The sequence below is a fragment of the Xenopus laevis genome, chromosome 9_10S (assembly GCF_017654675.1).
Source record: "Xenopus laevis strain J_2021 chromosome 9_10S, Xenopus_laevis_v10.1, whole genome shotgun sequence".
Taxonomy (NCBI): domain Eukaryota; kingdom Metazoa; phylum Chordata; class Amphibia; order Anura; family Pipidae; genus Xenopus; species Xenopus laevis.
In genome coordinates, this window is record NC_054388.1 from 46,439,025 (window position 1) to 46,451,864 (window position 12,840).

General features: G+C 43.0%; 1 protein-coding gene across 2 annotated transcripts in view; it reads right to left on the reverse strand.

Moving 5' to 3' along the window:
* helz.S (helicase with zinc finger S homeolog) overlaps positions 1 to 12,840 on the reverse strand; it is a 58,154-nt gene that overhangs the window by 21,541 nt on the left and 23,773 nt on the right. For both annotated transcript variants that reach the window (XM_018237657.2, XM_018237658.2), the window contains exons 14-19: positions 7,257 to 7,436; positions 6,979 to 7,080; positions 6,476 to 6,654; positions 6,119 to 6,237; positions 5,114 to 5,259; positions 2,722 to 2,869 (exon numbers count right to left, since the gene is read on the reverse strand). In XM_018237657.2, the coding sequence (XP_018093146.1) occupies positions 2,722 to 2,869; positions 5,114 to 5,259; positions 6,119 to 6,237; positions 6,476 to 6,654; positions 6,979 to 7,080; positions 7,257 to 7,436 (874 nt within the window). The remainder of the gene's footprint in view (positions 1 to 2,721; positions 2,870 to 5,113; positions 5,260 to 6,118; positions 6,238 to 6,475; positions 6,655 to 6,978; positions 7,081 to 7,256; positions 7,437 to 12,840) is intronic.

Consider the following 12,840-nt stretch of genomic DNA (forward strand, 5'->3'; position numbering starts at 1 on the left):
GCTTAGAATTCGTATTGGATCAAAATTTTTCTGGTTCCAAGACCGTTTTTTTCTCCAGACCTGTGGGACTGCCATGGGAAATCGGAAAACTTCGTGACATTCGGCGCATGCGCAATAGAGCTGTACCGGTACCTGATCCTACTGCGCATGCGCCAGAAGACGCCGGTCAGAGCAGGAAGAAGACGCGCGTGGGAGAAGATGGCGACTGTGAACTCCGTGGACAGGACCTGCGCAGAGGGGTGAGTAACAAGTTAGGGGCATTTGCCCAGCGGGAGGGGTAGGCCCGGGGGGAGGAGGGAGAATACACGGGAGGGGGGGGAGGGGTTTTGCGCCCTGGGGCTTTCCTTCTCCTTTAAGACACGAAACGCGTAAGGCTGTGGACACAATACATTTTTTTTACTCTGAACTGTTGTCCTGGTGGAAGTTTGCCTACATTGAGTGCCGCCTGCTCTCAATTGGTTTTCTGTTTGTCCGCTCCCCGTGCGGTGGGCTCAGGGCGGTGCACCTGGGCCACTTCCTCTATGTGGTGAGTAACTACTTTACCTTTGGAGACCCTATACCACAGATGTATCAAGCATATCCTCTGTGTATGAAAAGGTGACCATCAAATTTTAATATTGCAATGCATAGATCATTATAACCATTGCTGTGCCACTAAAAAAACGGTGCCCAAACAAATTATAATAATAGTGGCCGAATCTAGAAGGGAAACTGCTTTTGAACATTTTGTCCTAATGTAAAAAAAAGTAAGGAACGTGTACATAAAGTCGGGTCGCGGGGATCGCAGAATGAAAGCAGTGAATGAAGAACGCATAACCATGGCAACGACTATTCGTAAATAGGAAGACGCTATGAGGAGAAGATTCTGCTGGCTTGTAACAAACTGAACTCCAAGCGCAGCGGATCGGGCAAGAGTATTGCGGAACTGGAAAAAACTGCTATATGCCCATTCTACTTGTTTTTATGTGAGTGTGATTTTAACGTACGCACTATTTATTAAAGAAACGTTTTTACACTATATGTAAAAACATGTTTTCCTTTGGAAAACTTGGACAGCACTTGGAATAGGAGTATTGAACAAACCCAATGAGGCTAATTACAATTCTGGTGGATGTTGGAGTGGGTCCCACAAGTAATATAGTGTTTTGTACAAAGAGGTGGCTCATTACCAAAATATACTACACTAGAATTCCATTATTTTCTCTGTTGGTCTTCCCCTGGACTTCCTTGCGAAGCGCTGTTTTTCAGATTATTTGACTTTTAGTTTTTTACCGGTTGGAGAACGGGATAGAAACGGCTACAGGGACAAACTTCTTGAAACCTTAAAAAACATTTTTCCTTTTTAATTGCTCATCAGTGGTCAGGCGACCCAACCAAGAGCAAGAGAAGGGAACGTATGAAGTGCAGGCTATACAGAATCACATAAGCTCTAACTTAGCAGGAAATGTAAGGCTTAAAATGTCAAATCCTTGTCCTTTTGTACAAGTTTCGTGGTTCAGGAGCCATCCGACCGGTAAGATCCTGTTGTTATCTGAAGCCTCACCTTTTAAAGGAGAACTAAAGAAGTAGGCTAGAAATGTTTTACATTATGTTTTGGGCTTCTGTACCAGCCCATGGCAACCACAGCCATTTAGCAGTAAAGATCTGTGCCCCCAAAAATGCCCCTATAGCTCCCAAACTTCTTTTCTGCTGATTCACTGCACATGCTCTGTGCTGTTGTCAGTTACTGAGCTTAGGGAGCCACTCACAATATACAGTACACATAGAATACAAATGTCATAATATAAGGCTGATTAGTAATTAATACAGATAATTACTATATGGCAGCACAGAAACCAGTGCAACTAGCATCGGAATTTAATAATAGCATCAGCTTATATTACAGGCAAACCTTATTTTCTGCTTGATAATATGCCACGACCCCTAAACTTAGCTTCTCAACAGTTGCTCAGAGCCCACTGAGCATACGAGTGTTGCAGACACTTTCCGACCTGTGACGGGTTTGAATCCTGGATCACTGCTGCTATTGAGAAGCTGAAATTGAGGCTGATGCAATAAGGCCATTATATAAAATATGGCATTTTTAGCCATATTAATTTTTAGGGTTTAGTTCTCCTTTAATGGAGACTGTGGCTGTCCCACAACTGAGACATTGCTGCATATGCAGTGTAACAATTACCAGATTAGGCCAGTCAAAAGACAAAATAGCCAGAGCTCACTGAGCACTGGTATCACATGGATACAGAGATATAGTTTCAGCAGGTTGAGCCATCACTGCTTCATTGCATAAAGTACATACTAGCCTTTTATTGTATGATGTCACACTGTACTGGATATAGAGAACCTCATGCAAGGTAGAATATTTTTTTCTCATGGATACAACTTTCTTTCTGTGTCCCCCTTATCTCTTCAAAACCTAATAACATGCAGTGCAAAGAGTTTCTCTCTAGGTCCCTACCAGTTACTTATGTTAAGATGTGTATGCCATCCAGAGACATCTGTGAAGCCTGTCTCTATAAATATGTTTCAGGAACTAAGCCTGGTTTATTGGCCTACTCCTTAGGAACTAATGTAAGTAATATTCTCCTATAGTCTTGGCATTTGCAATGGATAAAAAGAAATGTTTAATTGTTTGACTCATGGAAGTGCAACTGTGAACCCTGAGTAATGCCTCTGAACAGGCATTGTCTCTATAAAAATGAGAAAAAGATATAACAGTACCTCTGCGTTATTGTAAAAAGCAGTGCTGTTCTTCTCTTGTATGTCCTCCCCACGTGCTGTGAAGAAAGTTAGAGGGTAGAAGTCTTTGTGCGAGGGTTGCTTGCCACTGGCCATCAGTTTGCCCTCATAGAATAGCTCTGAGGTGTAGCTATGAGAAACAAGAGAAATTATGGTCAAACATTGCAAAGCCTTTGGGTATGGTATAATTTGCAAGGTATTGATATTGGCTCCAATACATCTACTGCATGTGGTCAGGTGGGATAAATGACTAAAAAACTTCATGCAAAGAGCCATAAAAATGACTTTTGTTTACAATACAATGAAATAATGATTTAACCACGCCTTCAGCAACAATTACTAACATTTCACCAGGGCCGCATGAATTTCTCTACAGCATTTAACTAGGGATAGGCCAGAAGTTATATTTAGACTTAGACATTTTCAAGCTAACCCATAACATACACGTTAATAAAATGTATATAATGTGTGTTATGGGTTAACTTAATAAAACCAAATGCATCTTTTAGAGTGTGGCTGAACACAAAATCCCTTCAAAAATGATTAAGCTGAAGTGCACCAGACCCCTAATTTGCATATGCATAACTATATAATATTGCATGGCTTTTATGTTTCCCACTGGTGTTTCTTTTCTTTATGCTATTTAGACATTACTAAGTTTACCCATAACAAACATGTTAAAGGGGTTGTTCACCTTCCAAACACTTTTTTCAGATTGTTCCCCAGAAATAAAGACTTTTCTCAAATACTTTCCATACTGTCATGGGAATTTTTTTTTTTTTTTTTTTTTAAATGAATCAGTTAATAGTGCTGCTCCAGCAGAATTCTGCACTGAAATCCATTTCTCAAAAGAGCAAACAGATTTTTTTATATTCAATTTTGAAATCTGACATGGGGCTAGACATTTTGTCAATTTCCCAGCTGCCCAATGTCATGTGACTTGTGCCTGCACTTTAGGAGAGAAATGCTTTTTGACAGGCTGCTGTTTTTCCTTCTCAATGTAACTGAATGTGTCTCAGTGGGCCATGGGTTTTTACTATTGAGTGCTGTTCTTACAGTATATCTACCAGGCAGCTGTTATCTTGTGTTAGGGAGCTGCTATCTGGTTACCTTCCCATTGTTCTTTTGTTTGGCTGCTGGGGGGGAAAAGGGAGGGGTTGATATCACTCCAACTTGCAGTACAGCAGTAAAGAGTGATTGAAGTTTATCAGAGCATAAGTCACATGACTTGGGGCAGCTAGGAAATTGACAATATGTCTAGCCCCATGTCAGAATTCAAAATTGAATATAAAAAATCTGTTTGCTCTTTTGAAAAATGGATTTCAGTGCAGAATTCTGCTGGGCAGCACTATTCACTGATTCATTTTGAAAAAAAAAATTTTTCCCGTGACAGTATCCCTTTAACGTTTTTTTCAAAATCGCAGTTAAGTTTAGTGTTCCTGTCTCTGGTGTTTTGAGTCTGGAAGCTCACTAATTCAGGCGCAGACTAAACTGTTACAATTTTGCAACATTTAGTTGATACATTTCTCAGCAGCAGTTCTGGAGTATTAGCAACTATTGTATCAATTCTAACAGCTGCCTGTAATGAAACCCAGAGATTCTGCTCAGCAGGGACAATGATAAGAAATGTATCAACTAAAGTATCAATTTATCAGTTTACAGGGTCGATGACCCCCCCCCTTCCCAGAGCTGCTTCAGAAGGTGAAAACTTTCACTTTACACTTCAATATTAGAAAAACAATCAAACATAGAAAATAGAAAGTAATTGGAAAAAGTTATTTAGGGTGATCTATCTAGTTGTTTGAAGGTGAACAATCCCTTTAATATAATGTATGCATAATATTAACAGACTCAGCATCCACAAAACAATGAGACCAGCCCAGCCCTGCAATCAGAAAACAAATGTTCGAGTACACATGCACTTTGATGTTTTTAAGAACGGTTTTATGGTGTTTGGGGTAATACGGAACAGGAAACAGGAAGAATTTGGCTAAAAACCTGGTATCAGCAGTTCAGAGGAAGTTACAGCCCAAACCCGGACATTTTGAGTACAGGAAACTTTGCAGCAAAGGCCACGCAAGGGCATCAGTAGCTAATAGATCAGCTGTTAATATTCCTGCTACTTCACCTTCTGATAAAACAGGGCACTCAGCAAGACCTTCACAGGAGAAGGGTTTATGATGCTGCCTACACAAAGATACCATCAGGAATACACAAATTTTCATAAGGTACTAATCCTAAATTGAACAATGGAGTCAGGAAATCCCTAAACTGAAATGCTAATAATACAAGAAGTCCAATGAAACTACTGACAAACAAAAGATTCACTAAAGATGAGCAATTCCATCCCCATCAAGTCCCAGGTACCACTTACTTTATGATGGCTTCATGTGAACGGTAATTCTCACACAGCAGAATACGACAGGGAAAGTCTACAGGGTACAGTTCATACAGTCGGTCAAGTAATGAGACGTGCAGGTTCCTCTCTCTGGCAAATTCGCTGTACACAAATGGGCTGAGCTGCAACAGAGACATAGTTTTGTTATCACTAAAAATGTGCTTTTAAATCAGTGTTGCACTGTACAGCTGGCTACAAATGGGCAGATTTAATCTGTTGGTTTGGTCCCTTAAGATCAACTTCTCTGTCCTGTACATTGGCCCTTTTTGACACATTATGATCAGATTGTTTTTACAGGAAGCCAAATGATCAGATCAGACAGATTTCACACTGCTCACCAGGGTAAAAAGTGTATTACCAGCTTAACTGTACATGTGGTGGTTTTGATTCTACACTGCAGTAAAGTATTATTTTGCTTGTCCCAAACAGCCTGGCCATTGCAACCTTATAAAAAAGAGGTTCCACCTTAACTTTCCTGGTTTGGACACTGCATCCTCTGGACCACTGCTCTCTAAATAACCTCTCTGCTGGGACAGTTTCTACCCACTGTATGACCATTCATCCCATATGTAAGCATCAACAGCTCTATCTACTGGAAAGAGAAGTGACTCACATGTGAAAAGCAGCAGTATTGATGGTACTTTATCACTTACCTTATGAGCAATGCTCATGCAAAGGTAAGTAGATGGCAAAAGTATTTGGCCTTGTGAAGTGCCAGAAAGGATTTTTACAGCTTGGCAATTATCAAATGGCATCATACATAAGCCTAATTAACCACTCATTGTGCCAATAACTCAACCTATGCACCAAAATGTCATATTAAATGTTATGAAACACAATATAGTTACCATAACAGTAAGTTATTGCTAAGGGAGGGTCGCCAATAAAATTCCTCCTTCTTTACCCATCTAATATAAAGGAGTACCGTCCAGTGGATGCCATGCATATGTATGCAGGTTAATCACACTGTGATCGACTTACCTGCATGTGGTCTCCAGCCAGAACGATCCTTGTACTTTTGTTTGCCAATGCGAGGGGCATAATAGTCTCACTCTCCATGGCTTGTGCCGCTTCATCTAACAGGATATGTGTGAAAAACCCTGGGGATTGGGAAAGAATCATCAGCTTGTGCCATATGAAACATGAGTGAGCCTCAGCTTTTGTTATTTTGGTAACACTACAATACATGTTCCTGCCACTACCACAAGATAACAAGCAGGAGTTATAGACCTTTTGCATGCACTGCTAGTTTATTCCACTATGGGGCTCTCACAAACCCATAATTAAACCATTCATTTTCTGCTAGTGTCCTCTGTTAGACAATGGGATCTCACGTACCGGGTTCTAGATCCAACTGGCATAGGTATTGAGACGTGCTCAGTGTAACCACCACCACCCGGTGTTGCAGTATATCCTCCTTCTGGGGCATCTGAAAGACAGCATGCGTGCTGGATATCAGACAGTACTGGTGCACCACTGGGTGGACAGTCTTTACCCAGCGATTTCGGAAATATACCCTGGGGAGGAAAAAGATGATTAAAAGCCCATATCAAACTAGCAGCCAGAGGCTTGGTGAATCGTTATAATAAAGAGCTGCTTGTAACAACTACAAAGTAACCAAAACAGCACCTGTCTGCCTACTCTCCCTGACATTGCCTCTCTGGGTTCCCTGACTGCCCCAGAAATTAAAGTGTCCTCAGTGCTACTTCCCTTTTACACTCATCACCATTTTCCAATGTGGCATCTTGTCTGCCTCACTGACCCCTTTGTACAAACCCGACCCTTACAGAGGAAAGAGGGTGCAGCACTGCACAAAGAAACAAAGGGTTTAGGAAAAGCACCTGAGTGGTCTGGCTTGGGGATTCCCTGTTTCAACGTAAGGATGCAAGTAATCCTTGATGTAGAGGTCAGCAGCACTGTTGGAATGGGTGCAGATAAGAACCCTGCAATGAGAGAAAGTGACAATAAACAAATAGCTCCAAAAGTCAGTTATTTGATAAGGACAATAATGGGCAAATACAGCAAAAGGACAGCTCCACCTCTTCCATTTTTAAAAAATGGACAATGCAAAAAAGTCTTCCCAGCAATGTCCGGCCATCCAGGAGCACATCTTGCTTACCTGGTCTCTTGCTGTTTTAGGATGTGCTTTACGGCTTGAGCCAGCGTGAAAGTTTTGCCGGTCCCATATGGGCCAATAATGAGGACAGGAGGAAGTTGTACAGAAAGGGGGGTGGTGATGGCCAAGATCGCTTCCTTCTGCTTTGCATTTAGCCGGGGGTCCAGCAACTCATCCCACTGCCTGAAAATATATAACAATTAAATACTGTTATTTATTTATGGAGGTCTCCCCCTGTGTCATTGTCCAATTACATGCAAGATTCAGTCATATAATTGTGGGGCTTTATCTAAAGATTCTGTTGCAATGCCAGGAGGCAATCATATGCTAGATCAGTATATAGAGAGGTTCAGTCATATACTGATCATGATGTATTAGAAGATTCTTTCACAATCCCAGGGGGAAATCACATACTAGATTTAGTATATAGAGGGATTTAGTCATATACTGATTGGGATGTATTAGGAGATGCCCTCACAAGTCTCACCCTAAAATGAAATTGGGATTTGTAGAGTCACTACATGTTGCTATACACTTGCCGCACCAGACTTTTGTTGCCAGAAATATCACCAAACAGGAAACTGCAAGGGATTCTGGGAGAGAGGGGTTTTAGTCATTCTGGATAGAATTACACAGAAAAGGTGACAAAAAAAAAGGAGATGGATTTTGGTGTTTTACCGTAAAGGGAAGACTGAGAAAACACCATGTTGCTTTCCCACTCAGTACCAAGCAGACGACACAACATCAGAGCAACACTGCCAAAGTAACTAGAAATTATTACTAAAGGCCAGCATTTTGGGAGCTGCAAATGAATGGCTGGCTTAACACTTTGGTCCATTTAGAAAGGGTACATGGTAATATTGTCAGCTAGTGGCATGTTATAAAACAGAGTAAGAGCACCATTAGATAACAATTCCTATACAATAATAGGGAACAACAACTGTGCTTCTAAAGCCTGCGCTCTTTGTACTAATCTATGCGGCACTCGGAGCAACACTTGCTCCAGTCATATCATTACTGTGATATCAAAGGCTTAAATCAAGGGTTTTAAAATAAATAGCATATTTTCATCCAGAAACTATTTGTGCTGCTGTTATGAAGCATCAGTTCTTCTCTGGAGTGAGTCACACACATGCCAAAATGGGTGCATATCCACCAAAAGGCAATCGGATCAGATGCTGTTACACAGAAAAGTGGATTTTGTGATACTCACCGTTAAATGCCTTTCTCTTCAGAAGTCTGTGGGATACAGGGACCTTGGGGTATAGCATCCACCATCAGGAGGCAGGACACTAGAGTAAGAAGCTGACTTCTCCTCCTTTACGCTATACGCCTAAGTGTACTGGAGGATTTCGGTTTTGCATAACCAAGAGGAGAACTTTAACCATAAATTCAAACTATTCAACTATGTACAATAGCTGGTTTCTATGTAAGAAGAGTTCAGATGGCCTGTTTTCAGAGCGGAAGCCCTGTATCAGACATACTTCTGAAGAGAAATTGCAAATAGAAGAACCACCTTCCATGTCAACCATGGCATGGTTATTAACGCCAACGGCTCAAAGGGAGGGGCCTGTAGGGCCCTAAGTACCAGGTTGAGATCCCATGGTGGAAGAGGCTCACGATATGGCGGGGTAATAGGTGTGGCTCCTTGTGGAAAAGTGCGTATGTATGGTAGAGTCGGAAGCTTCCGTTGGAACAAGATGGATAGTGCCGATATATGAGATTTTAGAGATCCTGGAGATAAGCCTTTCTCCAGACTGCCCTGCAGAAATCACAGTAGCCAAGGAACTTTAAAGACCTGGAATGGAACTTTTTGCTGTTTACACCATTCTCTGTAAGTGCGCCAAACTGTAAGTCGATGAGGATATTGGTTTTCTTGCTGCAATCATGGTTCTGATGACTGTGTCAGAGAATCCCTTCCGTTTAAGGACTTGGGTCTCAATAGCCATGCCATCAAATTGAGCATCTGCGTTGCCATCGTGGTGCTATGAGGATTACTTTGCATTTTTCCCTTAGAATCTTGCATATGTACCCGGGAAGCAGAGATAACGGCCGGAACACATATCCAAGTTGGAAGTTTTAGGTTGTGGTCATTGTATCCGCTGCAAGAGCAAGAGGGTCTCTGTAATGAGCCATGAATTGTGGGACCTGTCTGTTTCAGCGTGATGCAATCAGGTCGGCCTCCGGGATGCCCCATCTCTAAAATATGGTAAAAAACACTTCCCTGTGGAGTGACCACTCGCCTGGGTCTAGAGTTTGTCGACTGAGGTAGTTGGCCTCCCTATTTTCTAGACCCGGAATGTATACTGCTGATTGTTGAGTTTCATTTTTCTCCACCCAGGTTAGGATGTGTCCCACTTCTTGAAGGGCTTGGTAGCTGCGAGTGCCCCCTTGATGGTTGAGGTAGGCCACTGTGGTGGCATTGTCTGACTGAAGTCGGATGTCCTGTCCCCTCATCTGTAGCTAGGGTTGCCACCTTTCTTGGAAAAAAATACCGGCCTTCCTGTATATTTAGATTTTTTCCCTATTAATAACATTGGGGTCAAGCAAACAGAATTGAGCAAACAGAATCACCTCCATGAATCCTACCATGGAGCCAAGTACTCTCATGGAAAACCAGCCCGGTATATGTCTTGTTGTCGTACCAGATTCTGGATGTTGGTGATCCTGTCTTGCTGTAGTAATACTCTTTGTAAAGTGGTATCAAAGACCATTGCCAAGACCATTGCCTAGAAAGATGAGGCGCTGGCTCCGAGTTATGTTGGATTTCTTCTTGTTGATGAGCCATCCTGAATTGGCCAAGGTGTTCAGTGTCCGAGACACCGTTTCCTGGGCTTTGTGCAGTGACAGTGCTTCTAGGAGAATATCGTCAAGGTAAGGGGTCATGGATATGCCTCGGATTCTTAGTGTCGCGGCGTTGAGGTTAGGCCCAATGGAACAGCTGTAAACTGAAAATGTTTTTCCGCCGAAAGCAAACCTTAAGAACTTCTGATGGTGAGAGAAAATGCATCCCGAATGTATGCATCCCGAATGTCTAGAGAGACAAGGAATTTGTTTGACTTCATTTGTTTGAGATTCCATGTTTTAGGTCCAGTACCGGTCGGTATGACCCGTCCTTCTTTGGCACAATAAATAGGTTTGAGTAGAAAACTCGGATTTTTTCTTTTTGTGGTACTGGAATGATGACATTCTCTTGCAGGAGAATGGCTACTATGGTGAGAAAGGCTTTTTTCTTCTGTGGTTCTGTTGGTACCCTGGAAATGAAGAAGCAAGGAGGAGGGATGGATGGATGAGTCCTGAAAGAGAAGTAATCTGTCCCCTACGGGCGAATGTGGAGGGTGATTGTTGTGGTAGCCATGCCGAGGAGGATTTGTCGCTTGACTTGGTTGCGTCTGTTCTGCCAGTTTGGTTTGAATTACCCTTGGAATCGGGACTTAGGAGTCGAGTGTGTGTTATAGTCCCTGGAGCTAGACCCTTTGTTTGTGCGGGAGGGACGAAAAAAAACGGCCCCTCCGGAAGATGGAGCAGGTTTGGATTGTGGTAGAAGACAGGTCTGCTGACCACAGCTTGAGCCAAAGGGACTGTCTTGCGGTTACTGCCAGTGCTGATGTGTGTCCAATGACTTGGACTGCATCTAAAGTAGCCTCACTGATGTAGTCTGTGGCCTCTTTGATTTGCAAGGCAGTGTCCGGCAATTTGTGACTGGATTTTTCTGCTGAGATATTGTCTACCAGAGAGCTTACCCATGTTTGGACCGCTCTGCTGACTCAAGTAATAGCAAGTATAGGGCGTAGAGCCTCCCCTGCTGCTGTAAATACCAAACAAAGAAGGCCTTCTAGTTTTTTGTCTTTGAAGGAAGAAGCATCTGGAACTGGGAGAGCTGTGTTCTTAGAGAGACGTGATATCGGTGCATCAACTGACAAAGGGTTCACCCATTTTTCAGTGTTCTCCTTAGGATATAGTCGTTGATAACAACGATTGGCTTGGAATCTCATTTCTGGATGATCCATTCCGCTTGGATAATGTCGTCTAACTGTGGATGGGAAGGCAAAATCGAAACGGACTTCTTGTGGCGTTTAAATAGCGATTCAGCCAAAGTGTCTGTCTCCTTTAGGTTAAGGCATTTTAGGAAAAAATAAGATTGTCTAAAGCTTCTGATGAAGATTTTTTTAAGTCTTCTTCCTCCTCCCCTTGGTCTGAAAGGAGCTCTCCCTCACTAAGTGAGTGATTCTCGCCCAAGTGAACACTAGTGAGTGATTCACATTCGCTGAAATAATCCGGAGAGGGTCAGCGCAATCACTTTTGCCTTCTGTTTTCCGGAATGCCCTGTTCCAACTTGTCTAGGAGTTTGTCTAGGTAAGCTGCTATCTTTGGTATGCCCGAGGACAAGTGCAGTGACTATGCAGCCGGTGTCACATCCATATTTGTAGAGGGTTGCGGAGAAGTACCTCCTTAGGTGCCTCAGTGGTATGTGAATAATGCACTTCTATAGCTGAAGGAAGGGACTCTGCAGAAGTAATTGGCAAACAATTGTCACAGTAAGGGTCTTTGCCCCTGCTGGTAGGCGTTTGCAGCATTTTGAGCCTGCTAGATATTTAACCTTAGATGAGGTTTGTTTTGGCCTGGAAAAAAGACCTTGTGAACTGCCTTCAGCCATAATGCTAGTGGAATTGTGCAACAAAAAAAAAGCGAAGGGAAACAGCTAGTAGCCCCCTTCTGCCCCAGGGTCTGTCTCCAGTAGAGATAGGTATGGGTCCTGTGTCTGACCGGTAAGACCGCTCCCTGGTACCAGGATGGCGAGGGTTAATCTCAATGGCCAGTTGTAGTCTCCGGTATGCTGGTTAGTGCATTCCGGAATGCCCAGAAAAGTAGAAGGAGCGTGTATGCCTGCTACCACAAGCCACCGTTTGTGCTGTCGGAGTGGGACTTTCAGTCAGTGATGTCATGGGTTCCGGGCGCCAAGAGAGGCAGGAAGTGTGTCATATCCCGACGCTGTCTCTGAGTCCCATATGTTCTGCAGTGGAACGCAAGTATAACTAAGGCGCTCTAAGAGGGTGATACCGGCAGGGAACTCACGGATCCAAGGGGTTATACCCCGAGAAGCATATCCGGTGAGCTGTGAGTCTTGACTGGAGATGCACAAGCACTAGTCAGCAGGACTCATTGCGCAGAGACCCTAGGTGCTGTGTGGCTTGTTCTAAAGGAGGCTTAATAGCCCGAGTACAGCAATCCCACGAATGAGGCAGCCTGATTAGGGAGATTTTTCAATAGAAAATACTCCAGGACAGCCTCTGTTGCAGAAGATCTTGTCTCCTTGAGGACACTAGAAAAACTGAAGTCCTCCAGTACACTTGGGAGTATAGTATAAGGGAGGAGGAGGAGTCAGCTTCTTACTCTAGTGTCCTGCCTCCTGGTGGTGGATGATATACCCCAAGGTCCCTCTGTCCCACAGACTGCAAGAGAAAGAGATTTTTATATTAACCGTTCCTTTTTTTCTCTTCTCCTACATTGAGGACACAGGCACCATGGGGATGTAGATACTGCAGCTAGAGAAAGGACACTAAAAATTAAAAGTGGCTGCTCCTAC